The sequence below is a fragment of the Sorghum bicolor genome, chromosome 5, assembly GCF_000003195.3.
Source record: "Sorghum bicolor cultivar BTx623 chromosome 5, Sorghum_bicolor_NCBIv3, whole genome shotgun sequence".
NCBI classification, from domain to species: Eukaryota; Viridiplantae; Streptophyta; class Magnoliopsida; order Poales; family Poaceae; genus Sorghum; species Sorghum bicolor.
This window is the reverse complement of record NC_012874.2, coordinates 16,226,803-16,250,466: the sequence shown is the minus strand read 5'-3', so window position 1 is coordinate 16,250,466 and position 23,664 is coordinate 16,226,803. Positions and strand designations below refer to the sequence as shown.

The following is a 23,664-nucleotide window of genomic DNA, read 5'->3' as shown; positions in this document are numbered from 1 at the left end:
GGGAGCAACAAAATGAGTGGACAACAACGTCCGGACTGACGGACGTCTTACAGATATCATTACCGATAAACTTCTTATATCTTATTAGATTTTTTTTATTTTTTAGGAGATTGATTTAATTTCTCACGAAAAGAGTTTGTTCCTCTTTTTTTTTGTGTATGAATATGTGCCTGATCTGTTTCGTCGATTTCATCAATGATTTTCTGTGTATGGATATGTATGTGATCTTTTTTTGTTGACTAAGCATGCCAAATTCCTCTATTTCAATTTGCCTGATCTATTTCAAACGGAGATTTATTTATGGATTTCAAACCATACACAGTTTTTTTTTTGTGTGAAGCATACACCAATGCACCGTAGGTGCTTTCGTAGACGACTCGTTACCGGAGCTTGCTCTCAGCCTAGAGAACCGAGCCTTCTTAATTATTAAATATTAATTAATCTTTAATTATTAACTATTTATTAATTATTAACTATTAGTTATTAATTAAAAACAGGGGTGCGCCTCCTTTGTGTCAAGTTTTTTTTACACCGATGCGCCTATTTATTTTATTTTATTTTTGTCGTGAAGGCTCAAGCGGTAAAGACCCTAATAATAAAAAAATCCTACTTATTTATTTATTTATTGTTAAAAAAGAGCTCAAGGATAAAGTCGGTATAACGAAAAAAAGAGCAGTCGGTTCCGACTCCTCTTCTTCCTCCAGGTTGGCGCCGCGCGTGAGGGATACGCAATTCCCACCAGAATTCCGCGAAACCGACTCTGCGACTCATCCCCGGGCAATAAAACCCTAGCGTGTCGGCGCCGCCGCCTCCTGCCTCCTAGAGCAATTCGATTCCCGCATCCCGATCCCGATCTCCCGACCACATCTCCCCGCGCGCGCTCCGCGATCTCGACCCGGCGGCTCCCTCGATCGATTCCGGCGAGGCCGCAGGTGCTCCTCCCCCCTCGCCCGATGTCCGCAGGTGCTCCTCCCTCCTCGCTGGATCCCCTCTCCTCTCGAGTCGTCGCCCCTTCGGCACCTGTTGCGATGCCGAGCCCACCTCCGGCCCCACCCACGCCGGCGGCGGATGAGAAGCGTCCCTCACTGTCACTGCCGTTGAAGATGAAGCGGCTATTTCCGTACGCCGTGAACTGCGTGTTCGGCCGCACCTGGGTCATGGCTCTCGTCGGGCTCCAGTTTTGCATCTGTGTCGGCAGGGTCGTCTCTTTTACCACAGACCCAGAGGTGGCCCGCGTCTGGGTAACCATCTTCCGCTTCTGGCTGTACCTCGGCTTGGCCGCCATCGTGCTCATGGCGTGCGTGGACATCGGTAACTACGTGTATGGGGTGTACGCCGTGAAGTTGGATCCGCCACAGCAGCAGCCGGCAGTGGCAGCAGTGCAGCTCGCGCCTCCACCTCCGGAGATGGACATGTGCTAGACTGCTAGGTTTGATAGGTGCGTTTGATTGCTGGCGCCAGGTGCGTTTTCTAACCCGTTCTTCAAGTCTCTGTGTACTCGCTGCTTACAGTTACAGGCTCTCCTTGCTCAAGGTACATGCCCTCCCCTTCCTGGCCCTATCTTTGATTCAGCACTTTTAATGTCGTATTGCTTAATTTTGCAGCTACGTATCTGAAATCTGAAATATTAAGTTTTGGAACAGAAATTATCTGGATTTTAGGTTCCATACATAGTATAGTTGTCTGTGGCCAATATGATTTGGTGCAGATTTCTTTGCTTGTGCTAGACAACCTGTTTTCAATTTGTTTAGGCATCACGATGCTTCAGGTGCTTCAGGTTAATTGGTATGCTTTTCAAGTCTATGCTCAATCTATCTTTTATAAAGCAATGAATCTTCATACTTCAGTAGTTGCATGGTGGGAGCATTTAAGTGGATGGGAATTTATTATTTTCTGTCCTAGTAGTTTTTTCCTTGTTTCTTTCTGCATTTTCTGTTCGTTTCATTTGTGATAAACAGGCTTTATGATGAAGGATCAATGGGAAGCACCAGCGTGCTAAAAAGGTTTTGCTTTCTCTTGCCGCACCAGTCGAAGCATAGATAGATGGTGGCAAACATTAGTGAAAGCACATCACTCGACGGCTGGAGCTGAACATGACCATCATGGAAAAGTGGAGGAAAAGAGCAACCTATTGAGTGCCATGATAACAAAGATGCCAGCACACTAAATCCAGATAGAACAACAGCTGGAGATACTGCAAACCAAGTGGGAGAAGACCCAATTTTTAAGTTTTTAACTGCAATAGTTATTACTTTTGTGCAGTTTGAAGTTTCTCATTTGCAATAGCTACTTTTCATTTCATAGTTTGTTCAGTACCTTTAGGAAAGATTGAATAAGATATGGTTTTTATGTCTCTAAATGAATTTCCAGTTGCCATTGTCTCTGAATGAATTTGCAGTTGCCACAATTGAATTGTTGTGACTTCCTGACTGGTGTTGAGTCTCACACAGAGTCAATCTGCAACATGCTGCAAAATGGAACAGCTAAGAATTTCATTTTCCCTTATTGTGCACATAAAATTTAAACGAACTGATTATTAATACAACTAGCCAGGACACCGTGCGTTGCCACGGTAAATCAGAAGAAGCCAGCAATTGGTACGAAGAATATATTCATCCATACAACATCCAAAAGAATAATTATGAGAACTTAATATAGCTCACTATTGTAAGAACAAATGTTGGAACTTAGTTTGTAACAGACATTAGTTGTTGGACCTCCATCAGATAATTAATTATCAAGTTCCTGATCTATGTGACTCAATGACAATGGTTGGAGAAGGTGTTTGCTAGAGATTAAAAGAATAGTGGCTATCAAACCAGAAATCACAGTGATTCTGTTTGTTGCTGAAGGATGGCACTTGTAAGGCCAATGTGGAGATGGCATGCGGCTCAAGAACCATTGCTTATGAAATCTAAGGATGAATTAGAAGAGCAAACTGTAGAAACAATTGTTGCCGCCAAAAGCATTAACCGTCACTTTCATAAAATATATAGGTCTATAATGATTCAAGCTGGGAAGGTAAAACTTGTTAAAATATGCATAAATAACACATAGGAATGCAAAATTTGCAACAAAAAATCCTTTGAGCATTTCGTCAAACAATTGAAGGTAAGTGCAGGTAAGTGCAATAGAAACAACAGCTAGGTACTTCACTGTGCTTACAGAGGAAGTAGAACTGAGGAAGACTTGAGCACAGGGCCTCTAGAGGCGAGGATGAGCAACCGGTCAAAGCGGCTCCCACGGTAGTGGCGGCGTGCCCATCGCACGAAGCAGATGATGCGCTAACACAGCTGGCACAGCATCAGAGGCACACCGTTCCAGGCAGATGATGGTGTGGCGGCAAGGCAGCCAAAGACACGTGAGGAGGAGGCGCACAACAGCGCTGGTGCGTGTTGAAGCAGCAGAGAGCAGAGTTTTTTTTTTCATCTATATTGCATCGGCCTTCCTTTGGAGGAGCCTGGAAGGATCTGTAGGCAACGTGAAGTGCATTCAAGGCAGCCATAGATGGGCAATCGAACGGTAACAAATAGCTGGCGACGTGGCCTCCTGTGGGAGCAGTAAATGGTGTACGCAAATAAGGGTAAGGGTAGATTGTACTGTGTGACAGTAATTCTGTTTTATGTTTTGGAATCAGCTAGTCTGATTTAGGTCAAAACTGTTAATCTGGTAGTATTTTCTTGTTAGTGATGTTGATAGCTAATTTAACATTGAGTTTGTTTGACCTTTTGAATTATTATTTTGCAAACCTTCAGGTTTGGGGAAAAAGATGGAGATGATGTGTTTGTTTTGGTACGTGTGTGCAGTATGTATGTGTTTTGGTACATGTGTGTGGTATGTGCCAGCTGCATTTTCTAACCCATTCATCAAGTCTCTGTTTAGTATTTACTTGCTTACAGGTGTTGCTACTCTCCTTGCTCAAGGTACATGCCCTCTCTTTTCAGACCCCATCTTTGATTCAGCATCTTTAATGTCGTAACTTAATTGTGCAGCTAAAGTATCTGAAATCTGAAAGATTTAGTTTTGAAACAGTATCTGGATGTTAGGTTCCATATATAGTTGTCTGTGGCCCATATGGTTTGGCACAGATTTCTTTGCCTGTGCAAGACTTATGCTTCCAATTTGTTTAGGCAGCACTAGAAACTGGAAGATGCTTGAGGTATTTCTGGTTTAGCTATTAAATGGTATGTTTTTCAAGTCTTTGTTCAATCTATCTTTTATAACGAAACAATGAATCAATAATTATCAATGTTGTGGATGATTGACTTGCTCGTCAAAGATAACCCTCCTTACAGCCTCTTGCTGTTGATAATAAAGTTGTTTTTCATAAAAAAAAAAGATATTGCTGGTGTAGGTTATGCTCTCCTTGTTGCTAGAATCTGGGAGCATTTTGATGTTGCTGCTCCCTGTGTTGTATTTCTGTCAGTGTTAAATTATACTGTGGATTGTTCTGTTTACAATTCTACCAAGTGTATGTTGTTTTCTTAGTTTCTTTTGCTAGTACAGTTGTTGACTGGGTGCATTGTGTGATAGTTTCACTGTGTTTTACCATTTCTTGATTTTACATCATGTAAGTTCTTTTGTCACATGACCCATCTTTTAGCTGTGAATTAAATGTGAATGTCTTGATATATTGCAAAATGTACTTCATATATTTAACAACTTGACTTGATTACAAAAGATCATGAGTCCATGTTGAATCAGTACTATGCATCTGAACATTGTTAGAAGCGCAATCCTTTTCTAGAAATTATTTCAATTGGGAAGGATGCATTTACTTGGACCTGTCAACTTATGTTTGATATCTAATGTCATAATGTTCAAGTGCAGGTTATGTCCAACAGGATGAATGACCTGGTTCAGGCTGCGCACATAGCATTGACGAAATACAAAGGCTAGATTGTTTGCTAAGACGGCCTGAATCCTATGACGCAGATTCATTTTCTTTATATGTAGTACATTGCTCCTCTTTTATGGGAAAGCTGATGGTTTGAATGTCGCTATGGGCATCAGATTGCAACCATTGTACTATAGGGCATAGGCATGCATATTACATCAATATTATTTGAATCACTTAATAGTTTTGTCAGGCTGCAAAAGCTGTAGCTTTGAATGGTAGTATATATATGCATATACCTGGCTCAATGGACTTGCAGTACCGTGTACACGGGAACTACAGTTGTACATGGACTGAGTGAGTTGTGTGTAATCTAAAAGTATTCAGCTTGTAATGCGTTGGAATCTCTAATCAACTATGTGTAACTTGAATTCTAAGTTGTTTTTAGGGGATCCATTATAGCAGTCGCTGCTGCCACTGCCTTTGCGGCATCGCCCAACATGTATAGCAGTGGTTAAATATGAGGCGGAACCCATTGGACTTGCGTCTTGGGAGTGCTTATGATAGCTGTTTGCACCAGAGTTGTTTGTATATAATGTACATATAATCTGTATATAATTGGCTCGTATATAGCGTTTCTAAATAGATACTACTCAAAACAATTCAGTCTTATTGGCGTTTTATTTGAATGTGCTTATTGAATTCAGAGACCATTCAGGCAGTAAAGTATTACAATCCAGTATGTACAGATTGTCTGTAGCCTACCTCTGAGAAACAGTTTGTGTCTGTCAGTGATAACTCACAAGTAAAGCTTGATCTGTTTTGTCTGTAGTTCACCCTAAAAATCAAAAAGTTTTTAAGATTTCTTGTCACGTCGAATCTTGCGGCATATGCATGGAGCATTAAATATAGATGAAAATAAAAACTAATTATACAGTTTGCCTGTAAATCATGAGACAAATTTTTTAAATCTAGTTACTCTTTAAACCCTAAAAACGAAAATTCTATAGTGTCAAAATCCAAAAAATTTTAGATCTAAACAAGGCCTGAGTTCCTGGGTATTACTGCTCAAAAGAGTGTCAGTGTGATACAAATCGGTATTATAGGCCTCTCAAAAAATAGTTTTCGCCTGATAGAAAAAGTCAGCATGTGAAAACCATGGTTTCAGGATTATGGCACTGACTAGTTGATGAATCTGTTCAATAGTTTGAACATTACTCTTGTTCTTTCATGAGGCTTTTATATGTATACCATTATAAAAGTTAATAATTACTTATAAGTTATTAAAAAAGTTGAGTTCTCACAGATGCTACTGCTCTAAACTCTTTTGCCCTTCATGTCATTTCCGTCAGATTTGGCTCTAATGGTGTCATCAAACCGTGAGTGTGAAAAGTTAAAAATACCCTAATATGTAATTAAACTCTTTGAGCATCTTAATGATATCCAATGAAAAAAACTCAGAACTATAAAGTTGTAGATCTCGACAATATCAATAAGTTTTGCATAAAAATTATTTTCATTGAATTCCAGACAAAAAATATATGATTTGATATGATTAATATGTCTTAGAAAAAAATATTATTTTATACAAAATCAAATAAAATATTTTTTATATAAATATTGTAGATCTCAACGAGATCTACGACTTTTTAGTTTTGAGTTTTTTCATTTAAGATCGTTAAGATACTCAAAAAAATAATTGGATATTTAAACATGAGGGTATTTTTTGACTTTTCGTACATGTAGTTTAACACCGTTAGAGTCAAATGTGACGGAAGTGGCGTAGAGGGTAAGAGAGTTCGGAGCAGTGGCACATGTGAGAGCTCAACTTTTTTAATGGCTTGTAGGTAATTACCAACTTTTTATAATGGCATACATGTAAAAGCCTCTTCTTTCACGCTTCTAATATAGAGCCTGTCCGCTTGTCTGAAAAGTCATGGTTGAAAATAATGTTCGCTAATTTATTGAATATTGTTTGTTAATTTATTGTGAGAGAAAAACACTGCTGGCACACAGAAAAAGTACGGTTTATAAAGCAAGCGGTGCTATAAATGACATGGAGATATCACGTGTTAAGACAATCAGTGTTATATGGATTTGGAGTGCATGTAAAGATGAGCATGCAGCTCGTGGGCTAGAGGCACGGCCCAAAGCACTGCGATTTGGCACGACATGGTCTGGACCCTAATCGTGCTTGTGTTGGCCCGAAGCACACAGCGGGCCGTGTTTGGGCCGACCCCTTGGCTTGCCAGGCGGCACAACCCAGCCCGCTTTTAATGGCAGGCCGGTGTTGGCCCGGTAGCAGGAAATTTGTAAAACTTAAGTATCAAGTTGTGTGACTTATAAAACTTGTGACTTGTGGCTTGTGAAATGTGATCTATGAAGTATATTATGTTCTGTGAATTGTGAAGTATCAAGGTATGCGAGTTGAATATGATTTACTTATGCTTTTGTTGAATTATGTATTGAATCTGGTGTTTTTCATATAGCGGGCTATGGGCCGGCCCGATGAACTATTAGTCCTCGTGCTCTTCAAGCCAGCCTGACCTAAAAATCAGCCCATGGGCCGTGCCTAGGCCGTCATGCAAGCATGGTGACCTGTTGAGGCACAGCCCGACGGCACGACGGGCCGTATGGGCCTGTGCCATGCTAGACCGAGCCGGCCCGTTGCTCAACTTTAAGTGCATGTAACATGTGAGAAGCACCAAATTCAAAGCTAGCCTGTTCGCTTGAACATATCGTGCGAATCTACCCGTTATTCACTAGTGTTTTTCTCTGACATCAAATCAGCCAAAAGTACTTTCTGTCATCGCTTATCACCACGAAGGACTACAATCAAACAGGATTGAGTGTCCTCGGAACTTGTATATATTTCACCTTCAAGTCCATACAAAAGCAAGGTAATAAACAAATGTAACATGATCCAGCACGCAGATAGATGCTAGTGAACTTAGCAAGAACTAATCAAAGCATCACTTGACTGAACAGAGCTAAAGCATCAGAATTGCATCAACAACTCTTCCGTCAACGTTCTCAGCATCTATCTGTTCAGTTGCCATAGTCCAGTTGCCATGCCTGCCACCATCCACAATGTTCTCAGCATCGTAGGTTCTCAGTCTTGGCCCACTGACTAGCTGGATGTCAAAAATACCTTCCTTCATGGAATATCTCTAAGACAATATATTATATTATTGTCAGCAGCCATCTGGATTCATTGATATCGTTTATCCTTACCATGTGTGTCATCACCTGCAGAAGTCTCTCTATGGTATGGAACAAGCTCCTCAGGCCTGGTACTAGTGGTTCACTACTTATATCATCCGTATCTTGGGTTTTGTTGCCTCACCGTCAGATTCTTCACTCTTTGTCCTTCAGCGGAGCTCTACACTTTGCCTACATATTGCTCTGTCGATAATTTGACAACTTTCACCATCGAACTCCTTCAGGATATTATTGGTCATCTTTGTTTAGAGTTCTTCATTACTGGTCTTAGTGATCTTCATTTTTTCTTGGCATTGATATCTGTCGCTTTGCTGAGCGCCAGCATGTAGTTGATCTTCTACAGCATGCTGGTATGTCTAAATGCCACCCTACTGCTGCACCTATTGACACCACAGCCAAACTGTCTGTTGCGTATGGTTTGCTAGTTGTTGATCCTATAGAGTTTCGTAGTCTTGCTAGGTGGGTCCTTAGGTATCTCACTCTGACTAGACTAGACCTTGCATATGATATTCAACAGGTCTGTCTCTACATGCACGATCTCAGGGAATCACACCTCCATTTCATCAAACGCATCCTGTGTTATGTAAAAGGTACTCTAGACATGAGTCTTCACATTTTAGCTCACTCGCCACTGATGTCTCTCACAAAATATTCAGATGTAGATTAGGCTAGCTGACCTGATTTCTGGCGTGCCACATCTTGCTACTGCCTTTACCTCGGTGTTAACCTTGTCCTCCTTGTCTTCTAAGTGGTAGACTATGGTATCCCGTTCTAATGCTGAGGCTGAATACCGTGTAGTAGCTCACGTTGTTGCAGAGTATTAGTGGCTTCATCAGTTGCTAGATGATCTCTATTATCCTCTTGATAGTTGCTGCAGGATCTCCATCATCCTCTTCATAGCACCACCATTATCTAATGGGACAATGTGAGCGCTACTCGTGAGCTTCTGGAGAGGAAAGGTATGGGTACTTAAGAAGTACATTTGCGTGTTGTCACTTGGAGACCGATGGAACGCCCCATCTTTTCCTACATTTGTCCCTTCCGCCATATCCTGTTGGAATTTTTTGGGCTTGGCACAATGGCACGTCTTATTCAAGGTGAATTACTGGCCACCTTTTCTTCTTTCAAGTACCAGATCCAACGGCCTTTCTTTAGGGATATTAATATATTATTGTTGCTATGTGCTAGGCAATTTGGTCATCCAGAAATGACATTTTTTTAAAAAAAAAATCTACAACATTCAGTGGCTTTGTGGAGAGGCACCCTCAGGAAACATCTTGCTCTAATTAAGCTACGAGCAAAGTCCAGATACCAACCTTCGTTAGATAAATGGCAAGATGTCGTTGTGTAATTTTTCTAATTCTCATTGTCTCTTTCTTTGTTTCAAGAACTGGTGTTTTTGTACTGTCCGTTTTATTAGTTTTAATAAATTCTAATAGAGGGTCATTAAATAAATAGTGTCTAGACATCGTGTATATCTAAATGTGTAGCAAAAACTACGCATCTAGGAAAAACAAGATGTTTTATGATTTGAAAATGAGAGAGTACCTTTGCTTACTATTGAAAATCAAAGTCAAAAACAGTATGTGAATATAGACTTTGAATGGTGGCCAAATTAATGAAGGAGGAGAGAAATTTCAAGAATTCAAACACTAAAATCTTTGTATCCATTCTCTTTGTCCCCTATAAATAGAGGGTCACTTTCATGCTTGTAATACACATCAGAAAAGAGAAACAAAGAAGCAGAAAGACCACACTCTTCTCCCATCTCTCTGTGCGCAAATATCTGTAGAGATGTGTCATCAGCACGAGTTCTACCGAGCTAAGGGCAAGCAGGTGAGAAATCGATCCATTTGGTACTCACTCTTGTACTCTATTGTTCATGAACAGACACATGCACAATAGCACACACAAAGATCAAATCGTCGCCATCTTGAAGATGAGCAGCACGAACCGCCGCTGTCCCGAAGACGTGCGTGCGAATCCGGCAAACCCGTCCCCTACAGGGACGTGAAAAGGGCTGGCCGCGGGCGCCGCGCCGCCGCCACCGCGTGCCGTCGCGCCGGGCCGGCCGCGGGCGCCGCACCGTGCGCCACCGCCACCGCGTGCCGTCGCGCCAGGCCGGCCGCGGGCGCCGCACCGCGCGCCACCGGGGCCGCGAGCCTAGCCGCCAGCCGCCGGGAGGCCGCGCCTGGCCGCGAGCCGCCGCCGGGCCGCCACCTGGGCTGCGCCGCCCGCGCCTCTGGCCGGCCGGCCGCCGCCGGGGCCGCGAGCCGGGCGCTGGGCCACGCCACCGCGCCGCAGGGGCCGCGGGCTGGGCAGCCGCGGGCGCCGCGCCAGGACGGCCGCAGGCCGCGTTGGGGTGCCGCGTCCAGGCGCCCCTGGACGGCCGCGCCCTGGCCGGCCTCGCCCTCGAAGCCGCGCGCCCCCGGCCAGCGCGCCAGGCCAGGCCGGCTGCTATGGCCCCCATGCCCATTTCCTCCCTTTCCTGTCTTCTTGAAGAAGATAACGAAGAGAGATTAAGAGGAGAAAGAAAATGGATAGGGTTAAGGTTTACCCTTCCCATTTATATGTCCTTTGGGCAAATCTGGGCCGTCCATCGCGATGGACGGCCATGGTTGATTGGGCCGATCTGTTTAGCCCATGAAGGATAAATTTGGCTCGTTTAGCCCATTTAGGATGGGTAGCACAGACTATTATTATTTGCGTAAAATAGTGGCCCGAAGCCCACTATAATACAGAAATATACGGCCCGAAGTCCGTAAATCATGCGCGGCCCGAAGACCGCCATATTCATTTATTTATTGTTATTTTGCTGTTATTTATTTTCTTCAATTATTGATTACATTTAATACCATATATTTACTTTATTGCAATACTTTACGTTTAATTACGAAGTAATCCTGAAGATTACACCTGGGAAATTTATATATAGTCCTGAAGACTATATTAAGTCGTAATTCTGAAGATTACGCACCAACATCTACTAATCCTGCGCATTAATTGTGCAGGCATGTCGGACATCGCAAAGAGGGATTTCGAGATGCTCGCCGTGGATGGCAGCAACTACCTCACTTGGGCGACCGACATCGAGATCAGACTCGATGGCATGGGCCTCAATCATACCATTGTCCAGCCTGAAGCTGGCAAGGATGAGCGCACAAAGCAGGATAAGGCAAAGGCATTGCATTACCTGCGACACCACCTTCATCCTGACTTGAAGTGCGAGTACATGATGGAGAAGGATCCGCTAGTCTTGTGGCAGTCCCTGAAGGACCGCTTCAGCCAGTAGCTGACCATTGTGCTCTTCAGAGCACAACAAGACTGGATCAACCTACGCTTCCAAGACTTCAAGTCTGTGGCTGCGTACAACTCCACCTTGCACAGAATAGTGACCAAACTGCGTCTATGTGGCCAGAAGATCACTGACGCTGATATGATCGAGAAGACTCTGTCCACCTTCCACCCCGGCAATATAGTACTTCAACAGCAGTATAGAAACTCAAGGTACACTAAGTACTCTGAGTTGAGTGAAGTACTATCTGTTGCCGAGCAACAGAATGGGGTTCTCATGAACAATCATTCCGCCCGGCCTACTGGTTCCATAGCTGTGCCTGAAGCACATGCTAATGTTGCTGAGAGTTCTCGCAACCGCAAGAGGGGCCATGGAAAGGGAAGGTGGAAGGGGGAGAAGGGTGTCATGTTCAAGGTCAAAGGAAAGGAAAAGCCCAAGGGTAGGTTCGACCCCAAGAAGGAAAGAGGTGACCACAGTGGGGAAGAGCAAGGCGATTGCTATAGATGTGGAGCAAAGGGACATTGGTCCGTAATTGCCGCACCCCCAAACACCTCGTTGACCTTTACCAGCAGAGCAAAAACAAGAGTAAAGGTCAACATGAGTCTCACTTCCTCACTGAGCCTGAAGCTCGGCCTGAGAAGCGCGACGACGGGGTCGTCGATGCAAGTGGAGGCGTCCGAATGGACGAGAGTGAGGACAACCTTCTTGATGACTTTGATATATTTGGAGACCTGCAGTAATCTCCAAAGAGTCATTTTAGCGATGCCCACATGTACTAGTTTGGTCATGTATGCTCCTAAAGAGCATTTGTAATGTAGTACATGATCCAAACTGTTGTAACGTTTCCCAGGAATTATGTAATGTTGTCTTTATGATAATGCATGTTTTATGTTAAATTCTGTTTTCACTTTATGGTATTTAACAGAGCCTGTGGGACCCGATGGCGGAAGCGGAACTCTGTCTTGTAGACAGTGGTACCACCAATACGATACTAAGGGATACTAGATATTTCCAAACATTAACAAAGAAAAGTGGAAATATTATGACCATTGCCAGAAGCAATGCTCATATTGTGGGCAACGGAAGTGCCACACTAGTTCTCCCTATGGGTACTCAAATCTTTGTAAAGGATGCACTGTTGTATCCCGACTCAAAGCGCACGCTTTTGAGCTTCAAAGATGTCCGTGCGAATGGTTTCCATGTAGAAACTAAGATCGAGCAAGGTGCTGAATACCTGTTGATCACTAAATTCGACGGGTACCAAAAGCGAGTGGTGGAAAGGTTCCCTTCATCGCCAATGGGTTTGTACTACACGTACATAAAGCCCACAGATGAGTATGTTGCGATGAAGACCATATTCAGAAACACAGAGTCGTTTCGAATATGGCATGACCGCTTAGGTCATCCTGGGTTGGGAATGATGAGAAGAATCATCAACAATTCTGTTGGCCATGATGTCAGAGGCTTCCCAAATCCTGAAGATTTTATTTGCACCGCATGTGCAAAAGGGAAGTTGATCACTAGACCATCCCTCCTGAAGATTAGGGATGAGTCACCTGTGTTCCTACAAAGGATACAAGGTGACATATGTGGACCTATCCAGCCCGTGTCGGGCCCATTTAGGTACTTTATGGTACTGATTGATGCATCTACCAGATGGAGCCATGTGGACCTGTTGTCCACTAGAAACCATGCTTTCTCCAAGCTCATTGCCCAGATAATCAGGCTAAAAGCAAGCTTCCCTGATAACTGCGTCCAGTCCATTCGGATGGATAATGCTGGTGAGTTCAGGTCGAAAGCTTTTGATGATTATTGCTTAGCCTTGGGTATTAAGGTAGAGCATTCGGTACCATATGTCCGCACACAAAATGGTCTAGCTGAGTCCTTGATCAAGAGGATCAAGTGGATTGCCAGACCGTTGCTGCAGAATTGTAAGCTGCCAACTAGTTGTTGGGGCCATGCGGTGTTGCATGCTGCAGCACTGATCCAACTCAGGCCAACTGCATACCATGATACATCCCCCTTGCAGTTAGTGCGTGGGAAAGAACCAAGTATTTCCCATCTGCGAATATTTGGCTGCGCAGTGTACGTGTCAATACCACCACCTCAGCATACTGCAATGGGACCCCACCGGAAGTTGGGAATATGTTGGTTATGTGACTCCGTCCATAATCAAATATTTAGAGCCTATGGCTGGGGATCTTCATACGGCTTGGTACGCTGATTGTGTCTTCGATGAAGACCATTTACCAGCATTAGGGGGAGATAGGCATCTAGAAGAATACCGAGAAATTGAATGGAATGCATCGGGGATGCAATCCTTAGACCCACGCACTAGCGAATCTGAACTGGAAGTTCAGAGAATTATTCATTTGCATGGTCTTGCAAATGAGCTGCCAGATGCCTTCACTGATCACAAAAGGGTGACTAGGTCGCATATACCTGCAGTAAATGCGCCGGAGAGAGTTCACGTACCCCTAAAGGCTACCAACTCTACAGTCTCCCCTAATCCTAGGAAGAGGGGGAGACCTCCGGGTGCTCAAGACAAGGTCCCGCGGAGACGTCCGTAGAGGCGACGGTCTGAGACACTTGCACCACTCGAAGAATCAGTTGAAGAAGCCTGACCTGAAGTCGAGAATGCCCCAGAAGTGGCAACTCAACCTGAAGTTGAGGAGGTCCATGAAAGACACCATCCTGAAGATGGAAATCCCAATGCGTCGCGCGCACATCATAGCATTGGAAGATCAGAACGCCCCAACTCAATCGTTACGGGAAATCACGATGAGTGGGAGAACGATCATGAAGAGATCGCCACTAACTATGTGGAATCGGGAGAGTCATATCATAGAAAGACCACTATTGTCGACATATATTTTGCCTCAAAAATTGCTGACTCAATGGATCTGGATCCAGAACCAAAGTCCATGATAGAGTGCCGGAAGCGCTCGGACTGGGATAAATGGAAAGCAGCAATTGAGGCTGAGTTGCGCTCGCTTTGCCAAAGAGAGGTTTTTGGGCCTGCAGTCCCAACGCCTCCAAAAGTCATCCCTGTAGGATGCAAATGGGTCTTCCTCCGGAAGAGGAATGAACATGGCGAGGTGGTAAGATACAAAGCGAGGCTAGTGGCACAAGGGTTCACGCAGAGACCCGGCATCGATTATGATGAGACTTACTCTCCTGTTATGAGTGGCATAACGTTCCGATATCTTATATATATGGCAGCTAACTTAAATTTGAAAATGCAGTTGATGGATGTTGTGACCGCATACTTGTATGTGTCACTTGATTCGGAAATATACATGAGAGTCCCTGAAGGACTCAAGATCCCTGGACCGAATCAAAACCGCAACATGTTCAGCGTCCGCCTGCAGCGGTCGTTGTATGGGTTGAAACAATCTGGAAGGATGTGGTTCAACCGGTTGAGGAACTTTCTCCTGCAGAGAGGTTACATCAATAATGATGATTGTCCCTGTGTTTTCATAAAGAAATCCAATGATGGATTTTGCATAATCTCCGTCTATGTCGATGATTTCAACATCATCGGGACTACAAGGGACATTGAGGAAGCAATGGCTTACCTCAAGGCGGAGTTTGAGATGAAAGACTTGGGCAAGACCAAGTTTTGTTTGGGCCTGCAGCTCGAACACCTCCCTGAAGGAGTATTTGTACACCAGTCCACTTATACTAAGAGGGTACTTGAAAAAATCAATATGAGCAAGTGCCACCCTCTTAAGACCCCCATGGTGGTCCGATACCTTGAAGCGGATAAGGACCCATTTAGACCAAAGGGCGATGATGAGGAAGTATTGGGACCCGAAGTTCCATACTTAAGTGCCATTGGAGCACTAATGTACCTTGCAAACTGCACTAGACCAGACATTGCGTTTGCAGTAAATCTGTTGGCAAGGTACAGTGCTGCCCCAACCAGGAGACATTGGGTTGGTGTCAAAACCATCTTGAGGTACCTACAAGGTACACAAGACCTTGGTCTATGGTTCCCGAAGAACCAAGCTCCAACCATGGTGGGATATGTGGATGCTGGCTATATGTCTGACCCGCATAATGCCAGATCACAGACTGGTTTTGTCTTTCTCTGTGGTGGTGCAGCCATTTCCTGGCGGTCTGTAAAGTAGACCCTAGTTGCCACATCGACCAACCACTCAGAGATAATCGCTCTGTATGACGCTACACGAGAGTGTGTTTGGTTTCGACGAATGATTAATCACATCCAGAAGTCATGTGGTTTGAACGTCGCTGATACCCCCACCATTATCTATGAGGATAATGCGGCTTGTGTTGCACAGATGCACATGGGTTATGTCAAGAGCAATCTCACGAAGCATATTGCTCCAAAGTTCTTTTATCCCCATGAGCTCCAGAAGAGCGGGGAGATAAATATCCTGCAAGCTAGATCGTGCGATAACCTCGCAGATCTTTTCACGAAATCTCTACCCGCCTCTAGCTTCTATAAGTGCATTCATGGGATTGGTATGAGGCGGCTTAGAGAGTTGCAGGGTTTAGGGGGAGACCAGCCCCAAAGACATAATCGATGATCGTGGTCCTGAAGATCACGAGTCGGTCCTGAAGACCGACCTGAACATCAACTGTTGTACTCTTTTTCCCTTGATGAGTTTTTCCCACTGGGTTTTCTTATGTAAGGTTTTTAACGAGGCAACAGGTGCAGCATAAGCGATGCATGTGATGTACTCTTTTCTCCTACCCTTTTTTTCCGTTGGGTTTTGGGGGGAGTTTTTAACGAGGCATACACATAGCATAAATTTGGCCAAGGGGCAGTGTTGAAAATCAAAGTCAAAACAGTATGTGAATATAGACTTTGAATGGTGGCCAAATTAATGAAGGAGGAGAGAAATTTCAAGAGTTCAAACACTGTAAAATCTTTGTATCCATTCTCTTTGTCCCCTATAAATAGAGGGTCACTTTCATGCTTGTAATACACATCAGAAAAGAGAAACAAAGAAGCAGAAAGACCACACTCTTCTCCCATCTCTCTGTGCGCAAATATCTGTGTTCTGAGTGCATTGTGAGCAATCTAGAGAAGTCGATTCCTAACACTTACCTCTGTTTTCAGTTTAGAATAATTTTTTTGGGCTTTGTATTATATGTTGTGATCATTTGACTTCTATATGCAAATCAAAGAACAATATTGAATAGGTGAAATCCATGGTTGGTGAAGTCGTGGTTTGGTGTGTGGTAAACTAGATACTCCTAGTAAGTGTTGGTATATCCAACGACCCTTTTTTTCCAACGTGCCTAAGCACGTTTTTCATTAAGTAGAAAAGAGTTTGGTACAGGTAAAACACAGCGATGGTAATCCAAGGTTACCGAAGCGACACAAGAGCTCACACACAGTCGTAATTACCCTAAAACAATGGAAAGAGACTAGATACACACGGCTACAAGAGTGCCAGCAAAGGGGTTTTAGCTTCCTAAAACCGGCAAGGCACCAAGCATCAGCTTCCTCCCTGATCTGGATGCCCAATTGTGCCGCAGAGGTTGCAACTCTATTGAAGGTCCTTGCATTCCTTTCCTTCCGAAGCAACCATCCGATGAGGAGAAATAAGAAGTCGAAGCCTCGTTGGATAGGTTTGGAAACTGTCTTCCGACTACGGATCCACCACTCCAAAGCGACTCCCTCCTGCACTATGATGTCATCCGCCAGATGTAACCTCCGGAGCCACGGCTCAAGGTGCAGGCCAACAAGATGTGATCCATTGTCTCAGCTTCTTGGTGACATTGCAAATCGTGTCGAAAGCCTCCGTATATATTATGTTTTTTGACTCATTATTGTCCCTATATATAGGTAACCTACTAGGGCGCGCTGCTTGTACGTTTCTTCTATATTAATAAAAATGTTGCATAGTCTCATGCTCGTTGGTTAAAAAAAAAACCAATTTGTTTGTTTTGCGAACCCAGATCAAATCTTAATGGAAGCATTGTCTTGTTGAACAACAAGTGATGTACCTCCGACCCTTGTAGCTCGGACGCTCGGCCATAACCATGCCAATGGGAAAGGAAAATAATGGAAATTTTACAATATTTGGGAAGATGAACAAGTTTAGAACTAGTCAATTGACCTAAGGTTTGTGCAGTTATCATATAGCTACAAGTTTGTTCCATTGCATCTTAATCGTTTGAAATAAAAAGATATAGTTGTTAATCCATGGAACGAGCATCACTCGATGCATCTGACATATTGAAAGAACATCAACCACTTAATTTATTTTATTTTATTTTTGTTGTTAAGGCTCTTGGGGTAAAGATGCTAATAAAAAAAATCATATTTCATTTGTTTTTGTCAAAAAAAAAGGGAAAAGCTCAAGGGGTAAAGACGGTACAAAGAAAAATGCAGCCGATTCCGACTCTTCTTCTTCGTCCAGGTTGGCGCATGACGGCGTGAGGGGAGCTTTTTACCTGTATGCCATTATGAAAGATTGACCAAACCAGCAGACTACTAAAAAGTTGTTTCGCACCGCTGTGACCAACTTCATCTTCGACTATACCCGTATGCCATTCCGTCTCAGTTCCGTTTGTTTTGTGACGTTCAAAAGATCAGACACGTGGGTCCCATGTAGAAAAATGTCCTTCTTACCCCTGAGTCCATAACCCCCACGCGGAGGCCGTGCTCGTGCTGCTTTCCGCGGGCGCTGTTCCTCCGAGGCGAGGGAGTCGACGACATTCAGGTGAGTACGTTACTTTTCTTTTTTTTTTCTTATCCTTTCTTTATTTAACTTTTCTTTTCTTTTCTTTTTTGTATCTATTTTTTTTCTTTTCGTGTTTCATGTCGCGGGATCGGCTTTCTTTCGTTTTCCATTTTTGTTATTGTTCTCATTTCTTTATTTTCCTCTTCGTTTATATTTTTATTTTTATTTACATTTCTTTTTTGTTTTAAGTGATTATTATTATTATATTAATTTCCATTTTATGTTTCTTTTATTTATTTTTTTCTTTTCTTTTCTTTCCGTTTTAACATTTTATTTCTAATCTTGATTTTTTAATTTTATTCTTTTTTTGTTTCGTGTGATTTTTCATTATGCTAATGATTTTTATTTTTTATTTTTTCTCTTTCTTTTTTTCGTGCATTATTCATTTTTTTATTTTATGGTCTTGTTTAGTTCACCCTGAAAACCAAAAAAAAATCAAGATTCTCTGTCACATCGAATCTTGCGGCACATGCATGAAGCATTAAATATAGATGAAAAATAAAAACTAATCATACAGTTTAACGGCTAAAACTTTTTTAGTTTAGGTAACATCAGATCTGTGACCTTTTGTTTTGCTGGTTTGGCGTAGCAATACGAAAAAAACAAAAAAAAAAATTCATGATTAGACAGCAGGTGCCGGCGTGCCGCTGCTTTCCCATGCATCGGACGGGATGTCTTGCCAATTTCAGTGCCAGAGATCAGGGCTTTGTTTAGTTCCCAACAAATTTTACAAAATTTTTCAGATTCTTCATCACATCAAATTTTTAGACATATACATAGAATATTAAATATAGACGAAAATAAAAAATAATTACACAGTTTGGTCGGAATTGACAAGACGAATCTTTTGAGCCTAGTTAGCCTATGATTGGACAATATTTGTCAAATACAAGCAAAAATACTACAGTGTCAATTTTCCAAAAAAATTTTGGAAACCGCAGAGGCTCACCTAACTTTTAGGGCACCCAGATTAAGGTATTATTTAGTTCAAAAAAAATTACAAAATTTTTCAAATTTTCCATCAAATCGAATCTTTAGACGTATTTATGGAGCATTAAATATACACGAAAATTTGACACACGGTATTTTAACCATACACCATATCCTGCATTTACCATGGTAGTATCCAAAATAGGCCGTTAGTGGCACACGGTATTTTAATTGGCTCGTTCATAGCGGTATCCAAAATTGGCAGTCAGTGGCACTGGGGACAAAAAATTTTTGTTGTCGAGACCAAGTAGCCCAGGGGCATTCAAGTCTATTGCCAGACCACTTAACTGCCGTTAGACTTCAAAATAGACGGAATGGCACACGGGTATAGCCGAAGATGAAGTTGGGTATAACGGTGCGAAACAACTTTTTAGTGGCTTCCTGGTTTGGTCGATCTTTCATAATGGCATACAGTAAAAAGCTCGCGTGAGGGATACGCCACATCAGAATTCCACGAAACCGACTCGTCTTCCCGGGCAATAAAACCCCAGCGCGTCGGCGCCGCCTTCCCCCCCGCCTCCCACAGCAATCGATTCGATTCCTGCAATTAATCCTGATCTCGATCTCCCGACCACAGCTCCGCGCGCGCGCTCCGCGATCTCGACCCGGCGGCTCCCTCGATCGATTCCGGCGAGTCCGCAGGTGCTCCTCCCCCCTCGCCCGATGTCCACAGGTGCTCCTCCCTCCTCGCTCGATCCCCTCTCCTCTCGAGTCGTCGCCCCTTCGGCACCTGTTGCGATGACGAGCCCACCTCCGGCCCCACCCGCGGCGGCGGCGGATGAGAAGCGTCCCTCACTGTCACTGCCGTTGAAGATGAAGCGGCTATTTCCGTACGCCGTGAACTGCGTGTTCGGCCGCATTGGCCGCACCTTGGTCATGGCTCTCGTCGGGCTCCAGTTTTGCATCTGTGTCGTCAGGGTCGTCTCCTTCACCACAGACCCAGAGGTGGCCCGCTTCTGGGTAACCATCTTCCGCTTCTGGCTGTACCTCGGCTTGGCCGCCATCGTGCTCATGGCGTGCGTGGACATCGGTAACTACGTGTACGGGGTGTACGCCGTGAAGTTGGATCCGCCACAGCAGCAGCCGGCAGTGGCAGCAGTGCAGCTCCCGCCTCCACCTCCGGAGATGGACATGTGCTAGACCTGCACGTTTGGTAGGTGCGTTCAGTATTTGTTTGATTGCTGGCGCCAGGTGCGTTTTCTAACCCGTTCTTCGAGTCTCTGTGTACTCGCTGCTTACAGTTACAGGCTCTCCTTGCTCAAGGTACATGCCCTCCCCTTCCCGGCCCTATCTTTGATTCAGCACTTTTAATGTCGTATTGCTTAATTGTGCAGCTACGTATCTGAAATCTGAAATATTAAGTTTTGAAACAGAAAATATCTGATTTTAGGTTCCATATATGGTATAGTTGTTTGTGGCCCATATGATTTGGTGCAGATTTCTTTGCTTGTGCTAGACAACCTGTTTTCAATTTGTTTAGGCATCACTAGAAATTGGAACATGCTTCAGGTGCTTCTGGTTAATTGGTATGCTTTTCAAGTCTATGCTCAATCTATCTTTTATAAAGCAATGAATCTTCATACTTCAGTAGTTGCATTGTGGGAGCATTTCAGTGGATGGGAATTTATTATTTTCTGTCCTACTAGTTTTTTTCTAGCATCTTGCTTTCTATATTTTCTGTTCGTTTCATTTGTGATAAACAGGCTTTGTGATGAGGGATCAATGGGAAGCACCAGCGTGTTGAAAAGGTTTTGCTTTCTCTTGCCGCACCAGTCAAAGCATAGAAAGATGGTGGCAAACATTAGTGAAAGCGCATCACTTGACGGCTGGAGCTGAACATGACCATCATGGAAAAGTGGAGGAAAAGAGCAACCTATTGAGTGCCATGATAACAAAGATGCCAGCACACTAAATCCGGATAGAACACAACAACAGCTGGAAATACTGCAAACCAAGTGGGAGAAGACCCAATTTTTAAGTTTTTAACTGCAATAGTTATTACTTTTGTGCAGTTTGAAGTTTCTCATTTGTAATAGCTATTTTGTATTTCATAGTTTGTTCAGTACCTTTAGGAAAGATTGAATAAGATATGGTTTTTATGTCTCTAAATGAATTTCCAGTTGCCATTGTCTCTAAATGAATTTCCAGTCGCGACAATTGAATTGTTGTGACTTCCTGACTGGTGTTGGGTCTCACACAGAGATCTGCAACATGCTGCAAAATGGTACAGCTAAGAATTTTATTTTCCCTTTTTGTGCACATAAAATTGAAACGAACTGATTATTAATACAATTGTACTGTGACAGTAATTCTGTTTTATGTTTTGGAATCAGCTAGTCACTTGATTTATGTCAAAATTGTTAATCTGGTAGTATTTTCTTGTTAGTGATGTTGATAGCTAATCTAACATTTAGTTCCTTTGACCTTCTGAATTATTATTTTGCAAACCTTCAGGTTTGGGGACAAAGATGGGGATGATGTGTTTGTTTTGGTACGTGTGTGCAGTATGTGTTTGTTTTGGTACATGTGTGTGGTATGTGTTTGCTTGCTGGCCCCAGGTGCATTTTCTAACCTATTCTTCAGGTCTCTGTTTAGTGTTTACTTGCTTACAGGTGTTGCTACTCTCCTTGCTCAAGGTACATGCCCTCTTTTTTCAGACCTCATCTTTGATTCAGCATCTTTAATGTCGTAACTTCTTAATTGTGCAGCTGAAGTATCTGAAATCTGAAAGATTTAGTTTTGAGAAACAGAAAATATCTGGATGTTAGGTTCCATATATAGTTGCCTGTGGCCCATATGGTTTGGCACAGATCTCTTTGCCTGTGCAAGACTTATGCTTCCAATTTGTTTAGGCACCACTAGAAACTGGAAGATGCTTAAGGTATTTCTGGTTTAGCTATTAAATGGTATGTTTTTCAAGTCTTTGTTCAATCTATCTTTTATAACAAAACAATGAATCGATAATTCTCAATGTTGTGGATGATTGACTTGCTTGTCAAAGATATTGCTGGTGTAGGATCCTCTCCTTGTTGCTAGAATCTGGGAGCATTTTGATGTTGCTGCTCCCTGCATTGTATTTCTGTCAATGTTAAATTATACTGTGGATTGTTCTGTTTACAATTCTACTAAGTGTATGTTGTTGTCTTAGTTTTGTTAGTAGAGTCGTTGATTGGGTGCATTGTGTGATAGTTTCACTTTGTTTGACCATTTCTTGATTTTACAGCATTACAATAGATCATGAGTCCATGTTGAATCAGCACTATGCATCTGAACATTGTTAGAAGTTCAATCCTTTCCTAGAAATTATTTCACTTGGGAAGGATGCTACTTGTACCATTTACTTGGACCTGTCAACATATGTATGATATCTATAGCGTCGTAATGTTCAAGTGCAGGTTATGTTCAACAGGATGTATCCCGGTTCAGGCAAGTCTTCAGTGACTACAAGTGGAAGACAGCTGCTCAATCATATACGCTGTGCACATAGCATTGTTGACGAAATTCAGAAGCTAGATTGTTTGCTAAGACAGCCTTGAATCCTATGGTGCAGATTCATTTTCTTTATATATCGTAGATTGTTCCCCTTTTGTGGGAAAAAGCTGATGGTTTGAATGTCGCTATGGGCATCAGATTGTAACCATTGTACTAGGCATAGCCGCATAGGCATGCATATTCCATCAATATTATTCGAACTACTTATAGTTTTATCAGGCTGCAAAAGCCGTAGCTTGGAATGGTAGTGTGTGTGTGTGTGTGTACCATGTACATGGGAACTACAGCTGTACATGGACTGTGTGTGTTGTGTAATCTAAAAGTATTCAGCATGTAATGAGTTGGAATCTCTAATCAACTATGTGTAACTTGAATTCTGTGTTGTTTTTAGGAGATCCACTATAGCAGTCGCTGCTGCCTTTGCGGCATTGCCCAACATCATATATTTTGTATATAATTGGCTCGTAAATAGTGTTTCTAAATAGTAAATACTAATTTTTTTTTGTCTTATTGGCGTTTTATTTTGAAGGTGATTAGCTAATTCAGAGACTCCTTCAGGCAGTAGAAGTATTTCAAGTCAGTCTGGACAGATTGTCTGTAGCCTACCTCTGAAAAATAGTTCGTCTGTCAGTGTGTCGAAGCTTGATCTGTTTTGTCTGTCGGTCCGACAGACTGAGTTCCTGTGTATTACTGCTCAAATAAGTGTCAGTGTGATACAAATCGGTATTATAGGCCTCTCAAATAGTTTTCACCTGATAGCAAAAGTTGCATATGAAAACCATGGTTTCAGGATGATGGCACTGACTAGTTGATGAATCCGTTTGACAGTTTGAACATTACTAGTAGTTTCTTGTTCTCTTCTTATATAGTATAAATCACATGGAGATATTACGTGTTCAGACAATCATTGTTGCAAAGATTTGAAGTGCATGTAACATGCGAGAGCGATAGACTCATCCATCAACCATCATATCAACTCGGAGAGAAGAAGACATCTCTACAACCAAACAGGATTGAGTGTCCTCGGAACTTGTATATATTTCACCTTCAAGTCCTTTCACAAATCCTACAAAAGCAAGGTAATAAACAAATGTAACATGATCGAG

The 23,664-nt window shown here is 42.8% G+C and overlaps 1 protein-coding gene across 1 annotated transcript; it reads left to right on the top strand.

Moving 5' to 3' along the window:
- LOC110435407 lies at window positions 693-22,916 on the top strand. The gene is made up of 2 exons (XM_021460918.1): window positions 693-1,116; window positions 19,893-22,916. Exons 1-2 carry the CDS (start codon window positions 954-956, stop codon window positions 20,204-20,206), a joined length of 477 nt encoding a protein of 158 aa, XP_021316593.1. The 5' UTR covers window positions 693-953; the 3' UTR covers window positions 20,207-22,916.

Coding starts and splice junctions, on each gene's coding strand:
- LOC110435407 (XM_021460918.1), top strand. CDS start 954: ATGTCCGCAGGTGCTCCTCCCTCCTCGCTGGATCCCCTCTCCTCTCGA. Junction 1,117..19,892: donor GTTGAAGATGAAGCGGCTAT/TTCCGTACGCCG, acceptor TGAAGCGGCTAT/TTCCGTACGCCGTGAACTGC.